The sequence below is a fragment of the Salvia splendens genome, chromosome 4, assembly GCF_004379255.2.
Source record: "Salvia splendens isolate huo1 chromosome 4, SspV2, whole genome shotgun sequence".
NCBI lineage: Eukaryota > Viridiplantae > Streptophyta > Magnoliopsida > Lamiales > Lamiaceae > Salvia > Salvia splendens.
This window is the reverse complement of record NC_056035.1, coordinates 9,504,557-9,524,157: the sequence shown is the minus strand read 5'-3', so window position 1 is coordinate 9,524,157 and position 19,601 is coordinate 9,504,557. Positions and strand designations below refer to the sequence as shown.

The 19,601-nt window shown below is 37.3% G+C and overlaps 3 protein-coding genes across 4 annotated transcripts in view; 1 reads left to right on the top strand and 2 right to left on the bottom strand.

The window, feature by feature from the left end:
* The window catches only part of LOC121798419 (DEAD-box ATP-dependent RNA helicase 21-like), a 794,448-nt gene that overhangs the window by 602,771 nt on the left and 172,076 nt on the right, over positions 1-19,601 (bottom strand). The gene's annotated exons all lie outside the window — the stretch shown is intronic.
* On the bottom strand, positions 1,667-10,506 carry LOC121798416 (ADP-ribosylation factor GTPase-activating protein AGD3-like). Of its 2 annotated transcripts, none has more exons than XM_042197414.1 (19): positions 9,840-10,506; positions 8,749-8,825; positions 7,635-7,735; positions 6,864-6,934; positions 6,545-6,607; positions 6,095-6,139; positions 5,639-5,704; positions 5,494-5,541; positions 5,308-5,403; positions 5,183-5,224; positions 4,746-4,961; positions 4,504-4,635; positions 4,180-4,404; positions 3,999-4,085; positions 3,581-3,916; positions 3,204-3,349; positions 3,012-3,105; positions 2,439-2,923; positions 1,667-2,249 (listed from the first exon to the last, which is right to left on the bottom strand). In XM_042197414.1, exons 1-19 carry the CDS (start codon positions 9,882-9,884, stop codon positions 2,135-2,137), a joined length of 2,490 nt encoding a protein of 829 aa, XP_042053348.1. In that variant the 5' UTR covers positions 9,885-10,506; the 3' UTR covers positions 1,667-2,134. The 2 variants fall into 2 exon arrangements, with proteins under 2 accessions (XP_042053348.1, XP_042053349.1); XM_042197415.1 differs by lacking the exon at positions 9,840-10,506 and adding an exon at positions 9,655-9,703.
* LOC121800616 (GATA transcription factor 4-like) lies at positions 17,268-17,741 on the top strand. Its single transcript, XM_042200146.1, has 2 exons — positions 17,268-17,367; positions 17,413-17,741. Exons 1-2 carry the CDS (start codon positions 17,268-17,270, stop codon positions 17,739-17,741), a joined length of 429 nt encoding a protein of 142 aa, XP_042056080.1.

The following is a 19,601-nucleotide window of genomic DNA, read 5'->3' as shown; positions in this document are numbered from 1 at the left end:
CTTTTAGAGATGGATGGAGTAAGTACATACTTGTAGCAATTAAATTGAATCGCATCATTTGATTCATAAATGTAGTAATATGGTTTCTAGAATTTTCTAAAGAAGTGCATTTTTGAATGCTACATTATAGAGTCGATTTACATTATCTTTTTTTGTTTAGGCAAAGGGGCCACGAATGTAACATTAGCCGGTATCTCAGCTAGAAATTTAGTATACGATTCTAATCTACTCTCTCCGTCAACTAAGTTTAGTCATATTTTTTTAGGATATTCCAACTAAATTAAGTTATTTACTTTTTTGACTAAAAATAGAACATCCAACCACTCTTACTTTTTTTCATCACATACTTTACTCTTTCTATATCTTTCTTACTTTATTCATTTCTTCAATTATCAATACAATTTCTTAATTTCCTTGCCCAAAAATTTTATATTAACTTATTTGGGATTAGTGGCGGAGCCACATGGGAGCAACTAGCAAGGGGTACAACTGTACCCCAATATTTGGTTGTCTTAATATATAATTGTAGTAGGAATAAACAATAGTCTTAGTGGTCCAGTGGTTGAACGCTCCACTTGCCTTCCTTTGAACTCGTGTTCGATTCTGCCATTTTCTTTCCAATTAGCGGTAGCACTACTGCAGTTTATAGTATTTTTCTTTTAGCTGAATTATATTCTTATGTGATAGTTTGCAATTTAATTTGTATTTCAATAATATTTTTCATGGCTTAGTATGATTGTTTTAAAATAATTCTAGTATGTGTGTATATTTTTATAGTACTTTATTTTTTATTATTTTCTTTTGTGGATATAGTAGTATTTTTTACAAATATAGCTTGTTAATTTGGTTACACTACTACTCTCTTCGTCCTAATTTAATTAAAGCGTTTCTTTTGGGCATAAATATTAAAAATTTGTGTTATACAAAATAAATGAAGATAAAATAAAATAAAAAAGAGAATAAAGTAGAGTTAAGAGTGACTATATGTTTTGTTTCTCTGCTAATAAAACGACTTTACTAAGTCGGGACATCTTAAAAAGGAATATGACTCAACTAAATTGAGTGTGCGGATTTATTTATAGTGAGTATTATTTTATTTTTAATAGGTGATGTGATTATTTGCCGTACAATTTTTGTATCCCCAGAGTAAAATTTCTGTATCCGCCCCTGATTGGGACGGAGGGAGGGAGTACTTTTTTTGTTTTATAAAAGCATCTTATTCATCTCAGTTGTCTAATTTTACGATTATTCTTTAATAAATTGATTGCCGAAAGCATAACATCATCGAATCTTGTGCGCTATCTCCACCCTCCATTTCCCTGCAATTTATGCACAAACCACTTTATCAAGATACCATAAATCCATAATCATTTTCTTTCTCATCAGTCATTACATATTCCTACCATTTTTACAACTACTAATGTTTCATATTTCTATAAACTAAAGGCCAGCACCAATTTGAGATGGAATAATGGGGGAATGTATTTCTTATAGTAGTAATAAATAGTCTTAAATCTGAATTTCAGCAATATTTTATTTTATTTTATATGTCAAGTCCGTTGGTTAGTTTTCCTCAAAAAGGTCAAATAACTATTTCCATGCACAACTCTCTTTTTTACGTATAAACCTTCATTCTTACTATGAACATCTTGAAGAACCCCCAAAATGAATTAAATAAATAAATATTGTAAAAAGGGACCATCAAAATTACATGCACCACCTAATACAAAAGGAGTGAAGGCAAGAGAAATTGACAAGGCAAAACTCCTGTTCAAATTCCTGGCAGAGTATACACAAAAAGTTATGACACGACACAAAAAACTCACCATCCTAACTAGCATGTACAAAACACACACCAACACACCAAAATCCCCCTCAACAACCCACCACTTTAATTAATAATTACTCAACCAACATTATATATTACACCAGTAATCATAATGGCAAAATTAACCTCAGGATCGATGTACAAGCATATGCTACCTGCGCAGAAACCCGGGATTCATGAATGGCGTTCTCCATCTATGAGAAAGCAACACATAATTACAGTAGACTGACTCCCAACGCCCCCAATCACCACCATTCCTGCTTCACTCCTTAAGAGATATCTTGCTTATTTCCTTGATTTAGATCATCATCCATGTGATTCCGACAGAATCGCAAGGACCTCAGTGTCATCAAAACTATATTCTACAGCAAGCTGGAGTGAGGATCTTCCTTGGTAGTCAACAGCTCGTGGATCAGCTCCTCTGAAATGAACAGATTAGTCAGTGAAAGAGAACTAACTATCCATACACAATTTTTTAAGGCAATTAAGCTCCTCCATCTCTCAATCAGGTTTATCAATACACAATATTAAACTCAAGATAAGGTGTTTTAATCACAATTAGAATTTAATTAGAGCAGAAGCATTATGCCTCATTCAAATGACTTGTTACCTTGTTAGGAGAAGCTTTGCTAATGCTGCTTTGCCTTTAATGATACACCGGTGAAGGGGTGTGTGTGACCTGGAATCAGTGGCATTTATGTTTGCACCATATTGCAGAAGAAGCTCTATCATTCCTATATCCGCAGTTTCACAAGCAAGGTGAAGCAAGGACCATCCGTCGAGATCCTCAACAGAACTGTTGTCTTTGCTTGTACACGCTGGGTTTATGGAACTTGGAAACGTATCATGCAACATCCCAGCTTCCAAGCAATCAGAGTACGGATCATGAGCAGTCTGCTCTTGCAACAGCATTACCTTGGCAAGGGTGAGAGACGAGCTACTAGCTCCTTGCCCATAAATAGCATTTATATCTATTCCTGAGTTGACAATGAGCCCATAGACAGCCTTCTTATCATTGGCACGGACAGCATCCCACATCTGCTGTGCTAGAGGCTGGTGGTCCATGGCCTTCTGAACAAAAAATTTATCCGCATACTGTGCCAGTGGAAGCAGAAGCAGCTCATATATAAGATGAGAGATAACGAGATACTCAATAAAAAATAAGAGATTGATAAGAAATTACCTTCGCATGAATAAATTTCTCCTTTGTAGAAATTGAATCTGCGGGAATGGGCTTGCTGAAGTAAAGCATTTGTGGCTTATTACTCTGGTACAATCTACAGAAAACAAAGGAATAAATAAGTAATGATGCGCATATTTATACCAAAAGCAGCTCGCCAAAGCACATAATTTATTATGTTAAAATAAGCATTACCCTGTCGGACCAAGATCGACTTGGAAGACACCCTTTGACTGCAGTAATTCCTCCCATATTGAATTTGCAAAGGTGTTTCCCAGAGACTGAAATAGATTTAAAACAGACGGCTCCCAGACCTTAACATCGAGAGTTAGTGACCTGACCTGCAAGGAGGAGCAAGAATGGAATTGCATGTTAACTCATACTTTAGAGCAAAAGTATGTGTTGAACACAACAAAAAATCCAGTATACATTTCCTTCAAGAGATTATGAAAGCTATAGGTGAGCAGTTTTAATTAAGATCCTAAATATAGGGTAGGCAATTAAATTGGCTTCTGCTAGATTGGTGTCCTAGACTCCTAGTGCTAAGCCTAGTAAAATTATGTAGCCTATACCTTAGATATGTGCACACCAAGATTACGGTGAACACCAGAGCATTCAATGCATACAAGAATGCCAAGATTCAAGGATGCCCAATCTGGTTCAGAAGCACCACAATCAGCACATTTGTCATTACCACAGACTTTTCGCAGTACATAAATTGGCTTCTCGGTTTTTACACCAGTTCTTTGCTGTTGTGAGTTTCTCAGAGGACGGTCTATCTGTAACGAGTTAAATCGCTCTGATGTGTACTCCTCAATTGCTCCATGATCAAAGTCGGCACTTTCAAATGAACTACTCTCACTAGTGGACCGATGATGTCCACTTCCCATTGGACTAGTGGGTAAACACTGAATAAACGACGGGAAACCTTCAATCATCAGAATTTTACTAATTACAGATTATTAGTGTATAACATCTCAGAAAAGTTACCCTATCAGGAGTCTGAGAACTCAACAATGAGGCTATCACCCCTGTTATTTTCTCAATCCAATCCATTTGATCCAGGGCACTCTCTGCCTGACAAGCAAAAGGAATAATTTATGAAAATTGAAATAATAGAATGCTTGAGAGGTAAAGAGGCTACAAACTATATAACAGTAAGAAAACAGACCTGGAGTGTATAGTTCTTTGTTGGGGATATTATTCTGAAGCAGAATCTTAAATCTGATTGGTCGGCATCAACTTTTATTGTTGAAGTCAACAAGTTTACTGTATGATGAGCAACAGATTTCTCATCGTGTACCCCACCATGATAATGAGAAGACAACCAACGACTTAGCAATCCAGAACCCAATTCCGAACTATTTCTTTGATTAGCAAGTTGAGTGCCTGAGCCCTGCAGATAATGACATCTCATGGGATTAAAAGGACTGGATTTCTAGAGAAAAGCAGCATCTTATTTTTACAGAAGTGTTTAATTCAAGTATCTACTCACAGAAGGTTTGCTGCTTCTTTTGCGATAATAGTACAGCATACCCCGGCTATCAAGGACAAAGAACCTTCTTTTCCAATCACCCCTCAGGTTTGAGGATCGCTTCGAAAGGTAACCCTGTCTAATTGTTTGGACCTGAATGAGATTCCAAGCTTCAGGAGGCAGACAAATAACAAAATAAAATATAAAACAATAAGCTAGAGAAAGGAAATCAGTTGGTCATTTTAACGTCAAAGCTCTTTAACCTTTCCTCTTGCAGCAGATTGCATGACAGCCTCTATCATCTTATGCGAACTCCTTCCAATGGCTTGGATTCCATCTCCATTCGGAGATCCCTTTGAACCATTTGAGGACCACCGGCTCTCTCGATCAATCTGGCGTTTATATTCTTGCATTCTCTCATTAAGAGCTGCTTGCTCATAGTTGGATCTCTCTTTTGACTGTTTTGCATAAGTTGAGACCTGTACCAAATATTAATCATCATAATATTTCTCAATATTATAGAACTCATATAGTGTGTCCAAAATACTAATGAACTAATTAGCATGAAAACATAATGTTGCTGAGTATTATTATTATTAAGGATTTATGAAAAGGAATAACTTTGGGAATCACAAATAATCATCATAAGTTGTATTCTCAACTAGTTCAACAACCAAAAGAAATCAAAAGTAAGGCAAACCTGGTTAATATATGGTTCCATCTGATGCAACAGCTCATATCCCTACACAAAACAAAGAATTAAGGAGTTGGAAAGGACAGCAACACGAGATTAAGATATTCGACCACTTCACACTTAAGTTCTACCTGTTTGAAATAGCGCAGATGAGAAGCCATTGTTTCACTAACTGCTTCTAAGAACTCAAACCTTTTCTTTGCTTCAACATTTGAAAGAGCAGTGAGCTGGGCGGAAAGAATAAAATTAAGCATAAACTAACATTTGAGAACCTTAATTCGACTTTGAAATAATTAAAACAGTAATGAATCACAAACCAGATTAAATCGCGCCTGTTCAAAAGTTGACCGAGCATAATGGAGCTCCTGGATACATCCAAGAGACAATGTTATTATGCATGTGGTTAAGGGTATTATATGGACTTCAAGATTTTGCATCATAGCGACAAGTTTGAAGGTTTACCTCCTCCAGGACAGTTGCTACATCACTTCTTGTGCCTTTTCGTAATGACAAAAACTTCTCACGAGCCTGTAGAACTATAACAGATTTACTAACAAAATTTACTCATGTTGCCGACGAAGTCAATCATAATATACACCCCACCAATATTTAAACTTATTGAAATATCTTGGCCCCAGCATATTGGCTAATCTGATGCTAAAAGGAAAAGCAAATCCATTTAGCCTACTCGTGGAAAGTGTACAACTTCATGAAGTTTCTTAGAGAAGAAACTGACAACCCTAGAGTACTGAAGCAATGGTTATGGTGTTTTAGCACTTGATATAGTTGTACTCATCCCATGCTCATTATAACGACTCTATCTGGCACATTATGAATGTTATCAAGGACCTTCATGGCTGCACTTCAGGAGAAAGGCACTGGACACTACATGAGAATCAATATGGTATGGAACATTACCTGGTCATAAAGAAGACTAGCCTTGTCAAAGCGTTTGCGTGCCTCCTGCATGCTAAAATCTATTAGGGAAGTTATCAAAAACTATAACAGCAGAATACACTTTCGGTAGACATGTCAATTGCAGAATGAGATATGAGTCCAATAATTGCATGGGGATAGGGGGTAGCTCAATAAGATGATGATGAGAATAATAAATAATTCCAGACCTAGAACATAGATTGGATGCATAGAATACTGAATCTAAGTTTTGGAAGGAAGGCGGTGGGAGATTTGGGGCCTAATGAAGAATACTAGAATTCATTCAACTAGTACTCCAGAAATTTTATGTATTGATCGCCAATGAGAGATGGCCTAAATGCCCAACAAGCAAATAACAAATTCCGTAGTTTTTCTATAAATATTGCATCAGAAGACGAATTAAATCTAAAAGAGTCAAAAGGCAAAGGGTACCTTGACATCATGCAAATCTAAATTTACAAACTGCAGCAATCGATCATTTAGCAAGTGTTCAACCTGTACAAGCAAAACGCAGAAAAGCTTAATACAATATCCTTATCAAGGAAGCATCTTTGTTTCACAATCAACTACAATATCCCTATCAAGGAAATGCGTCCATAATAGTTGATATGACAATGTGTGTCAAAGTTACAGGTGAAGTACAGCTCAAGTCCCCAACTAGTTTCATGAGACCGATAAGACACATTTTTCCTCACGGTTATCAGCTATAAACAACAAAGTACAGGTACAGAGCAAACTCATAAGTGCATACCTGAGATCTAAGAACTTCTTTGTATGTCCCAATTTCCCTCAATGCAATAGTGAATTTTGTCATAACAGGACCTACAAGTAGAAGAATTATAAATTAATAGCAATTTTAATCAATCGACTGATAGAAGCTCAGTGCCATGACAATAAATAGGAGATTTTATCAATAATAGAGTGAAAATATATTGTGGAACAAGATCAAACAAAATAAAAAAGCACTTGGTCTGTAAAGATCGAGAAAATATTTGCTATGCTAAGAACCATAAGACAATATATTCTTTAGGTGAATAGCATGCGGTACGATGTTGAGGTATGGAAAGTACTACATCCGTCCCGCATTAACTGTCACATTTACTTTTCTGCACTCATTTTGCGAAAATGATAATAAATAGTTAGAATCAAAAAATGGTAAATTAAGAGAGAGAATAATGTAAAGAAGACTCTTCTCTACCTTATTCTCCCTCTTATTTTACTATTTCTCGACTTTAACTATTTATTATCATTTTTATAAAATGAGTGCCGAAAAGCAAATGTGACAGTTAATGCGGGACGGAGGTAGTAGATAACATTTCATTAGATCAGTTAAACAAATATTAGAATGGCTAAGATTTTCTAGATCACGCAGTTAGAAAAAAAAGGTCAATCATAGGACTATTCCAATGGATTGAAATTTGACACTTGAGCATGAATTTCCAGTGCTGTTGATAAAGATAAATATTTATGCATGACATTTACTGGATCGCAACACGTAAATTTATAGAACATTCATTCATACCTCCAAAGGCAACACTAATAGGGTCATTATGGCCTCCACCAAAGGTTTCCAGTGCACTGGCGAAAGCTATGTCTCCATCATATCCCTCACCGAGTCCTTCACTGCAAAAAGAAAAAGATGCTTCAAACTTTTGAAATAGACTCCACATTATCACATAGAAAAATATAAAAGAACAAGCAAGTGTAGTTTAATAAGAAACTGAAGGAATAGTTCGAAGCTCACTAGAACTTTGGAGCACCTTGCTCCAGATTGATAAGTTAGCTCTGAATTTTCAAAAAGAAGAATCACTACTATGTAAGAGAAATGACTCTCCTTAGCTCTTAATTTTCAAAAAGAAGAATCACTACAATGCAAGAGAAATGACTCTCCTTCACTAAGAAAGACTACCGTCAAAGTAGCTTCAACTGATAACTTGTACTCCCTCCGTCCCACTCAAGATGTCCACATTCTTGAGTGGCACGAGATTTTAGGAGGAGTTGCTAGGTGGAGTAAGTAGAGAGAAAAAAGTAGTTAAATATTTTAATGAGGAGAGAGGGGAGAGAGGGGGGGGGGGGGAATTTATTTCCAAATATAGAAACCGGACATCTTGAGTGGGACAAACTAAAAGGAAAAAGTGGACATCTTAAATGGGACAAAGGGAGTAAGAGATAGAAAAAAGTAGAGATGTTGTTTTTCCATTTTAGGAAATGTGTCACTTTTAGTGTGACCACCAAAAAGGGAAAACGTGTCACTCTTGGGACGGAGGGAGTACCAGCTAATAAAAAGTTTTTTTTTCTACATTTTGAAGATGACATTTAAGCAGGGCATACATTGTCTGTGGTTATTGTGTGAATTATTACACCACTCAGTATCAGCACAAATTAGGCAATAGCTTATAACAGTTTTGGTTTGAGTCTTAGGCACCACTAAGCATTGATGCAGTGAAACGACATATATAAGAGAAGCAAGCATACTCATTTCTACTTAGTAATAAGAAAAATTGTAGATAGTACATACTGAATTTGAGGTCAAAACCAAATAGTGCTAACATGCAGTACCATAAAAACCAAGAAATATCAGAGGGGATGAAAACATCATGACCACAGAAAATAAAGCATAACAATACTGGTCTCACGTGTATCTTCGACATCCTTTGCAAAACTTCAAACATCTTTCCCCCAAGGAGTCAGCACTTTCCTCCAAAGTCTGTATCTGTTTATAGAGAAGCAGAGTATCAGAACCACCATTGGGAAAATATCGACGAACACCAAGAAGAAAATGTAGAAGGAATGAAATCAAATTTATACAACTAAGTATGACATATCTGAGAAGTAAGTACAACTCGTAATTTACAACAGAATGAGCTCAAATTTACTGGAGTAACACATAAGCTCTGACAGTATCAGAGACTTAGCAAAGTCTTAAAAATAGGATCATCTTTGCTTTCTCTGAAATGAGTATGCCATCAAAATATTTCTAGTATATCTTTGAATGTGAAGAGTTCAACGTAGCTTAGATTCTGATGGAAGTCCCATTATTTTGTTAAATGTCAGGGAAAAATAACTCTTGGCATCATCAGACACGCACAAACTCTTAAGGAACATAATATGTTGAGCCTAAAGAAAGATAAGGGAAACAAGAAAATGTCACAGTTCCAGGACTTCCTTACTTTCTTCAAATGAAGACTAACAGATATTGAAGTCCAAAAGGCAAAGGACGGAACTAAAGGAGTAGCACATGCTTGTATATTTGGATAGGTTATCAATGTTTGAGAAAATTGAATGCAGACTACTGTCACTTTACGATGTCAGGTACTGAGGGGAGGAAATTAAGCACAAAAAAAACCCAGCATTTTTCAATTTTGAGACATGAGCTAAACCTAATCATGTTTACCAAAAGTTCTGTTAAATTCAGAGGATCAAAGCTTGCAAAGATTGGATTAATCGGTTCAAACATAATCTAACAAGGACAACTAAAATCACACAGCCAAATGGGATAGTGATCTATTATCAGAAAAGCAGGAAATCCAGGGCAAACTAACCATGATTTCAGCTTTGAACAGCCAGAAAAGGTGGAAAACAATTAAACCAATCATCATCAAGAAAAAATAAAAAGGATTTTAGTAACAGTCTCAGATTCTCCAATACTAACTCAATAAGCTTAATTGCAGCAAACAAACAAAAGAAAATTCGAAAAAACGAGTGTAAGAAAGAAAAGAACACCAACCTGCTTACGGAACATCGGAGAGTCATCAAGCTTAGCAAAATGCATGTTTGCAGACACAATTCTCCTGCTCTGTTTTACCTTTTTGGGTTCTAGACGAAATTAAATTTCATCAGACTTTCATAGAGAGGTGACAACATGGATCTTTACCTCTCCTTGAGCTTAAGACGTCACTACAATAACTATCATTTATGCCGATTTCAGAATCTCATTGATCCAGCTCTACCTCCAAATCTCAGCTCTTAGAGAACACAATATAGGGAAAGTAAAAAAATAATTCCTTCGATATAAGTTTATTCGAAATTTACTTTTCCTTGAAAAACAAAATGCGGTTTTTTTCTTTGCCAATTTCTAACACTTTTCCATTAAAGACTAAAGTGGAGTAGACAAAATTAACATTATGTTGGTACAAAACCCTAGAAGAGGAACCCAAACCCTAGGGGAAAGGAAAGTGGAGAGCAAGTGAGGTAGAGAGATTATCTGTTTCTGTTAATGGAGAAACTTGGGAATTGATGAATGTTTTGTTTTGTTGAAGAATCAGAAAACTCAAAGTTTAATACAGTCATTAGTTGGATTTTAAAAATTTTGGAATATGGTTATTTCTATCTCCTCACAATAGAAGCATTTGATTTTGATATAACACACAGACAGCTTCTGAAAATTTTACTACTAGTCTTAACTTTTTGTACGTGAAGAGTAATATTCGGATTTGATAATCGAGCATATCAATATATCATGCCATCCAAATCGGAATAGCCCAGCAATAATCTAACCATAGCCTAGCCACAAACTCCTTCTGCCACGTCATCAACACTAAAAATCATCCTGTCACATCATCAAAACAAGTAAATAGCCCAGCCATAGCCTAGCCATAGTCCAGCCACATCACTCAAAATTATATAAAACAAATAATCAACAATCACACAAAATACAGAATTAAATTTACGACACAGATACGGGAAAATTCAATAATAATATTAAAATTTTAAAAAGTACATTAATTAAAAAAACACAATTCATTAAAATTAAAATAACATTACAACATCCTCATTAATGAGTTTGTCCCACATCGAAAGTGGAATATAAAACATTCAAGGATGTCTCTATAAAAGAGAAACAACCAAGAATGAGTTTGTCCCACATCGAAAGTGGAACATAAAGCATTCAAGGATGTCTCTATAAAAGAGAAACAACCAAGAATGAGTTTGTCCCACATCGAAAGTGGAACATAAAACATTCACGGATGTCTCTATAAAAGAGAAACAACCAAGAATGAGTTTCATAAAAAAAACATTAAATAAAAAAAATTAAAAAATCCGCTAGGTGATGCGCTCGGCGATCCGGAGCCTGCAATGGCGCTGGGCGATCAAAAACATTAAATAAAAAAAAATTAAAAAATCCGCTAGGTGATGCGCTCGGCGATCCGGAGCCTGCAATGGCGCTGAGCGGATCGCCCAGCGCCCACACATCGCCTAGCTCTAGGTGATTTTTTTTTTCAGAAACCGGCTCGGCGGTTACAATGGTTCGCCTAGCGAACCGCCTAGTGCCGGGGCTCGGCTAGGCGCCATTGTGGATGGCCTCAAGAATATAGTATCTATTGTCTTGTGTCTTTGGTGGTGGCCCACTATTCTTTTAATTAAATGTTCAGGAATTATATTCGGTATATTCAATTTTTAATACTTTTCCACAATCTAAAGTAGAGCTTTCAGTTTCAAGGTATAGTTTCCTGAATTTATTTTGTAAGTTTTGTTATGACTATTTAGGGGCGGCAATATAACTAGATTTTCGCAGGTAGCCATCTCTAATAAAGTGTTTTTTTCCTGAATTTATTTTGCAAGTTTTTTCGTGACAAATTAGGAATGTCAGTTAATTTAGCATCTTATGGATAACCATATTGGTCAAACTCTAATAAAAATGAAGATTCGTGTGGATAAATTATAAGACCATCCACAACGCTGTCTCTTATCTGTCTATTAATCGTCTCATCTCTTAACTATTCATGGGCCCCACTGTACTTTTCACTCTATCTCTTAACTAAGAGACAGAACTTGCAACCCTTCATCTCTTATCCGTCTCTTAACCATCTCATCCCTTAACTATTCATTCAATTTCATTTTTTATTTTTATTTCCAACAAATTCAATTAATAAAAACACACTTCATTAAATAAAATAAAATTACAACTTAAAATCATAAAAAAAACATAATTAAATTCGTGGCGAAATAAATAAAAAAGACATAATTTAAAATACAATTATATAGAAATTATAAAAACTACTCCGCCGGCGAATCATTTCCCGAGGGAGGCGGAATACCAAGTTGTCCCGCCAGATACACAATGCCGACATGATGGGCTTGAAATTGGGCAGGCGTCATGCGGGAAGTGTCCGCCATCTTGGCGGTGAAGTACATGGACATTAAGGAGGAGGGCGGCCCTTGGGAGCCCGCCTGGCTTGATTCGCCTCGGCCCCTCCTCCCTCTAGCCGCCTTGGTCCCTTGCGGTCGACGGCACCCACGGGAGGACCCCTTGCATCGTCCGCCGTGCCCTCAACCTCCTGCGAGGCAACCTCTTGTGCGGCGCTGCCTGAACCGCCCCCACTAGACGAGCATTGGCCGCCCTTCGTGCGCTTCGAGGTCGAGCCCGTGCTGGACTAGACACCGCCGGCCCACCTTTATTCGTCTTTGACGGCCTCCCAAACATCGACATGTCTGAATTCTTTGCCGGTGTCGTCGAAATAGACTCGCAAAGCCGATCCCAGAATGTCGACTCCCGTGGCTCCGCTTTGGTAATGAGCCGTTTCGTTCTTGTAGATGCCGCAGAATTTTTTGACCTCTCTGTCGACTCGGTCAAAGTGAGCGCGGAGCATCTTCAATGTGCGGCGGCGGGATCCCTTCGGCTTAATCTCGTTGTAGGTCTCGATGACCTTTTCCCAGAAGCACTTCCGGGTTTGTTGATTCCCGACGATGGGATCGTACGAGACGCTGATCCAGGCGTTGTACACAACCATCGTGTCATTGCGGCTATACGGATGCCAGCCTACATCCTCCCCCTCCTCGGTTGCCTCCATCTCTTCCTCCTCGGCGTCGAATGCCCTGGAGCTTCCACCGCCTCGTCCTCCTTCCGGAGTGGGTTCATCCAGATAATCCTCCCGAATTTGGGATAATCCCTGCGAATACCTCGGGGCGGAGGGACGAGCGTATGCATCAACATCAAAATGGGGTGGTTGGTACCCCGCTGGCTTCGACGAGCCCTAGGTGCCCGACGTCGACGAACCGGAACCGGAACCACCCAAGACATTGTACATGCCCCCAGTCGCCAAACGCGTTAATGTCAAACCCGCCGGAGCCGCCCTCGTTTCCGTCGCCGGATATTTTGTGATGAAAATTGGAGAGGTTAGATGAAAATTGGAGAGAAAATGGAGATGATTTGGGAAGAATAGATGTGTGTTTTTGTGTGTAATGAGGATGAAATATGAGTATTTATAGAGTAAAAAAAATAAAATAAAAAAATACGGTCGGAAAAAACGGTAATATTACTGTTTTCTTTTTTTATTATTAAATTCAATATTTTTTTAAAAAATATTTATTGCGTCAGGGTGACGAAGCCCACTCGCGGGCCGGCGAGTGGGCGCCACGTGGCGAGTGGCGAGCCAGCCCGGAGACGTCTCGGTGGGACGGGTGTCTCGGCGAGACCGGGACGAGACGGGGCGCTGCAAAGCGTCTCGCCGCCGTCTCGTCTCGGCGGGACGAGATACGAGCCACCCGCGGGACGTGTTGCGGGTGGCCTAAATAAATGAAAAAATTGGTGTGTACCTGACCTGTTGCGATCCCAATATCTAATACTACTCCACACAGAGAATGAGACATTTATATTATAGTAGTGTTATTTTTGTTTGTATTTTGCAGTTGTTTGATTGTAGTTATTTCTCTTCCAATGTCAAGGTTGTGGTGAGAAATGAGAATGATACATTTACATTAGGGTAACAATTAACAACATTTATTCTCATGGTCTTTCATTAATTACTAGAGTATGTTACTTCAGTTTGACCATTTCATAACATTAGAAATAGAGATGGCTAATAATAATATTCCTTTTTTTAATCTTTTTGGTGGACGTATTTATAGAAATATATTATGGATTTATTTATTGTTTGATTTGCAAGTTATGTTATCATCATGTCTTGTGTTGGATTCCCGGTCTAAAAGAGTCCACGCTGATTTTATGGTTTTATTGGTTTATTTTAACATACGTTGAATTGTGGTATATCTCATGGAGTAATATTTTTTATCAGTATATTATGATTAGTTGTAAAATTAATTTTGTTCAATAAAAATTTAAACACAAAATAGAGTACAATTTAATGTACCAAACAAGAAGCAACTTTACATATTTCACTTATTTCTAACATATCAAACACTCATCAACATTAACTTGGTCATCCAAAAGTAAATAATTTAATGCGTGATTTTTTTTATTTTTAACAAGGGCTCTTTGTGTGAGAAATTAGCACGACCTAATCGTACTTGATTTAATTTAAAGTAACGGTAACAGTGAAAATAGAAAAATGGAGTAGTATTACTAATGGTCCACATACTCTTGAAATTCGAAATGTTGGTGGAATAAACATCATATATTTCTCTTATTTATAAAAATCAAGATATGGATATGGATTGCAAACCCCATCTCCAAGTTAGAAATAAAGTTGATTTAGAATAAAGTTTACTCTGTCCATCCATCCGACTTAAATATAAAATAAAACTAAAATATGTAAATATACATGTTTAAATAGTGTGATGTTATGATGTATAGAAGTCATGATGAATTCCATTAAAAGGGAGGAGAATAGGCGTTATGAGTTGGATTGAGAAAGGCATCACTAATTTATAGGGTGATTGCATCATGTATGATACAATGCTATTGCTATTGCTATTGCTATTGCTATTGCTATTGCTATGTATGGTAGTAGTGTGGTACATGATACTAGTAGTATATATTTATGCAAATGTCAATTTTTTTTTACTATAATCAAATAGTACAGTCTAATATTGCACTGAATGCTCTAGTTAATTGGATTATAGTGGACAACTACTGAATGCTGAGGAAACATATCTAGCTAGCTTTATAATTACTCCATTTTGTGATATTTTGTCAAATAGATTGGAGGAGGTGGCGTTATCACTTTTTACATTATTATCATAATAGTATTGTTGTAATTTTTGTTAAAAGAATACTTCTACTACTAGTAGTAACGAAGCAAGAATTCTCATACTCCTATCAAATGAAAAGTGAAAAGAATGGTGCTTTTAGGCAGCAACTATGGCCTAGCTTTGTTTACTTTTTGACTTCTTGCAATTTCTGTTCTGCTTTTTTTTCATATATCTATTGTTCTCATATTTTAAATCACTAGTAGTAATTTATTTATACATGCAATATTGTCATTTGATGATAATGCAACATATTACTTCCTCCTATATGACATAAAAATATGGACATTTGAAATGACATAGAAATTATCATACAATTAGTAAGAGATAGTTAAAATATTGTTAGTGAATAGTAGGATCCGCATTATTATTAATGTTTAATGGATTGTAATGGTGGACCATATACATTATAAATAAATTGGTGTTAGGCTATTGACTTGGGATAGGTTTTTATAAATGAAAATGCCTATATTTTTATGAGATGAGAGTGCACATAATTTTTATGAGATGACAGAATAATTTTAAACCTCTTCACGTGAGACAAAAATGGACTTGATGAGTTGATTGCAATAAAACGTAGCATGCAAAGTCCCATCATATTTTCAAGGACTTAACGCGAATAGTACTGTGCCATTTTCATTTTTCTTTCCACATAATACTTGCACCAAAAGGGACAAGTTAAATTTCAAAAGGTCTCCTATGAAAAATAAAAATACAATAAATTTCCCAAAAAGCAATGACACAAAGTCGTTATTCATTATATACGTATACAACGGCATTCGGCCTTGAATATGTGCTTGTATTTTCGTTCTCTCAAGGTTAATAACGTCATTACCAATTCCATACGAAAACATGATCCAATATTTTATTGAGGGCGAAATGATGATGACCTAGCAAAACAAGGAACAATCTACCACGTGAGATGCATCTATTGCCAACCGAGAAACACGAAGAAAAACAATCATGAAAAGGAAGTAAATAAAATTAAAAAATTAAAAATGCGACAGAAAAAGAAACGACTTGCAAGGTGAGGTGGGGGAGGGCACTTAAAGAGGGGTCTCATTTCATTAAATATTTGTGGAGGTACAGAAAAAGATGAAATTCTGAAATTAAAAATATATAAGAGAAAAGGAAAATACAAAGAAAAAGTTAAAGGAGAAGCAGATGAGGACACTTGACAACTAAGGCCACCGATGCCCAGACAGTTCCATGCTTTTCGAATTCCCTTTTCATTTATCCTTTTTCTCAGAATTTTGTAATCTAACTATGATTATATTTTCCCTAGTTTTTATAGATTATTCATTACTACATCTACATGCCATGATCTCATGTATTCGTAGTATTATGCTAGTTTTTGTACATGGTATGAGTGTGACTTTATATTTCACATTTATGCCTTAAATAAGCATAATTTTTACCAGCTACAAAAAGATCCATAGTATATATTAGAAATTGGAATGGAAATCATGGTGAAGCACCAAAGGAGGGTTTTACATAATCATACAGCCCTAGGGTCCTATTAGGTTGAGATTTTTGGGCTTAATTGAGAATTAAGATGCATTTTCAGCAACTCATTCACAATTTTCGTGCGATGTCAACTACGGAGACATTATGTTAACTAGGGGGCATAATTGTCATTTTTGCGCGATGTCAACTACAGAGACATTATATCAACTACGATGTCAACAACAAACGTTATTTATGTCAACTATTATGTCAACAACAACATTTTACAAATAATTAATGTCAACAACAAATATTTTCATGTCAACGACCTATATTATTCATGTCAACAACAACGTTTTACATATAATATATGTAGATATATGTAGTTGACGTTATATGTATGTAGTTGACATGTATTATATATGTAATTGACATGGATTGTACACATAGTTGACATTATACGTGTATAGTTGACATGAATTGTATATGTAGTTGACATGAATTGTACACATAGTTGACATTATATGTGTAGTTGACATGAATTGTATATGTAGTTGACATTATATGTGCGTAGTTGACATTAAAAAAAAGGGAGATAGTTAAATCTTAAATCTAACTCTCAACAACTAATTCCTAACTAAGGAATATCACCAAACACCCAGAGTGCATTATGATTAAGCTTGATTCCCCAATCCAGCTCACATCTAACACAATTGTAATACAAACCCTAAAACTTCCAATTCCATGAACTATAAAATTATCAATTTGACAATGTAAGAAAATGTTGTTGATCGTGAGGGAGAAATTCAAATTGGGTCTCATAAAATTCAGCGATGGAATTAAGAGAATTGAAGATCTTACATTGTTACTGGAAACTGAAAGTAATTAGAGTTTGAGAGACAAATCCAACATTTTAAACTCTTCAGTCTTCAACTGCAAATTACCAGCATCCCATTTCACTCCTTCCACCGCCCATCCGCCGCTGATCTCCGCCGGCAGCCGCCCTACAGCCGGTTGCGGATGGAGAGGAGGCCATAAATCACCCTCGACGGCGGCGGAGCTGGAGTGGCTGTCGACATACATGGACGATTCCTTCACTGATTTTCCGGCGAGTGAGATCGCGACCGCATCCGTCGACTTCCACGGCCGCGGTCGGAGCAAGCGATCGCGGGCGGCGAATCAGGCGGTTGCGGGGGAGAGTGCGGAGGTGGCTCGTAGGTGCACGCACTGCGCGTCGGCGAAGACGCCGCAGTAGAGGACGTGGCCGATGGGGCCGAAGACGCTGTGCAACGCCTGCGGCGTGAGATACAAATCGGGGAGGCTGGTGCCGGAGTACAGGCCGGCGGCGAGCCCTACGTTCGTGCTGACTCAGCACTCGGAACTCTCACCGGAAGGTTCTGGAGCTGCGGCGGCAGAAGGATCTGCTCCTTTCATAATTACAATTCCGCCTTTTCATAATTAATTAATCTAAAAATATTTTTTATGTGGCAAATTCTAGACAACTCATTTAATAAAAATGAGTGGCTGATAATGTATTTTAATTCTCAATTAGACTAAAAAATCTCAATTGATAACAACCCTATAGCCCTATATGTTTAATTTATTTGGACTTTTGAGTTATTTTAGTAAAGAGTGAACTACATAAAAAATCTCTAACGTTTCCAGTTGTGACATTGCAGGTCCCTAACAAAAAAAATATCGTCAGAAGACTCTAACATTAAAATAATCACATATCATATTTTTCCTGACTAAAAGACCCTTCAGCCCTAAAAGGGCATTATGGTCATATCAAATGGAAATCTGTAGTGGCGGCCTGCATGCTGTACTGCTAATTACTGTTCACCTGTCGAGATTTGACGTCTGTGCGTTAGCCGTCAGGCGTCGGTTTGTATGCTACAATATACACCACATATACACGCCACATATACAATACTCCATTTGTTATTTATCAAATTTCAAAAATTTCACAAACTTTATTTTCACTCTTCATTCTCTCTGCCCCCTCTGTAAAAATCTCTCTTGCATGAATGACGCCAAAACGGAAGCGCGCTGGATCCTCAGGCGCATCGTCATCACGAAATTCGTCTCGTCGTAAAAAGGAAGCTACACTGCCGCCATCGCCACCACCACGGCGACCACCGAGACATGCACCGGAGGTCATCGATGTGGATGAAGAAACCTGGGATTTCCGAGATCCTCGCCTGGATTATTTCATCCCCGAAGATGAATATAGTAAGTTATGTTTTTAGTTCCATCCGTACATTGGGCTTTCAGTGATAGAAATTGATTTTTAATCCTCAGTTTGTGATTTAGGGCTCCGGAAATTGATTTTTTTTGAAATTTTTTTGGATGTTTTGGTTTGATTTTTGATTGTCCGATTTTTTTTCCATAACAGGGGAAGAATCTGGAAAGTTTTCAGTTGCTTTCCATCATGGAGGTTCATTCTTCTTTACCAAAGATAAGAAAAAGTATGTTGGTGGGTATTTGACATTCTTCGATTTCTGTAACATAAACCAATTCGAGCTCATAGACCTCTCGAGTATGGTGTTAAAGTTGAAGTATGATAGGAAGATGATATGTGAGTTCTATTATTGTGATCCAAAGTACAATCATGATTGCGAGGGGGTTTTAATAGGCGGTCCTTTGATGCCCATTGTTGAGGATACACATCTAAAGGATTTCCTCAAAGTGGCGGCTACTACGACAAAGCTAGTTCACATTTACGTTGTGGAGATAACCCGGGCTGCCGCTATACTGAAAAAGATGAAAGAGGAAGTGCAAGAGCTTCTCAGATTTAGGGCGTCGAAACCCCCAGGAGTCATTATTGAAGAGATTGAAGAAACCGAGCCAAATGTGGCAAAGCACACACCCAGAACGAAGAGGAGGCAGGGGGATCAGTTGCAAGGGCACTGGAGTAAGCCTTTGATGATTGGCTGGTATGATAGGGATGTTGAGTTCGAGCAATATATTACAAAGAGTTTAGAAGATGCTCGTGCTCAGTGGAAGAGGGACGAGGAGGTAGCTCGCCAAAATTTGGAGAAAGCATTTGAAGCGGTATCATCCGAATCAGTACCATCCGAAGCCCCGGTCTCTGAGGTTGAAGCTACAACAGAAG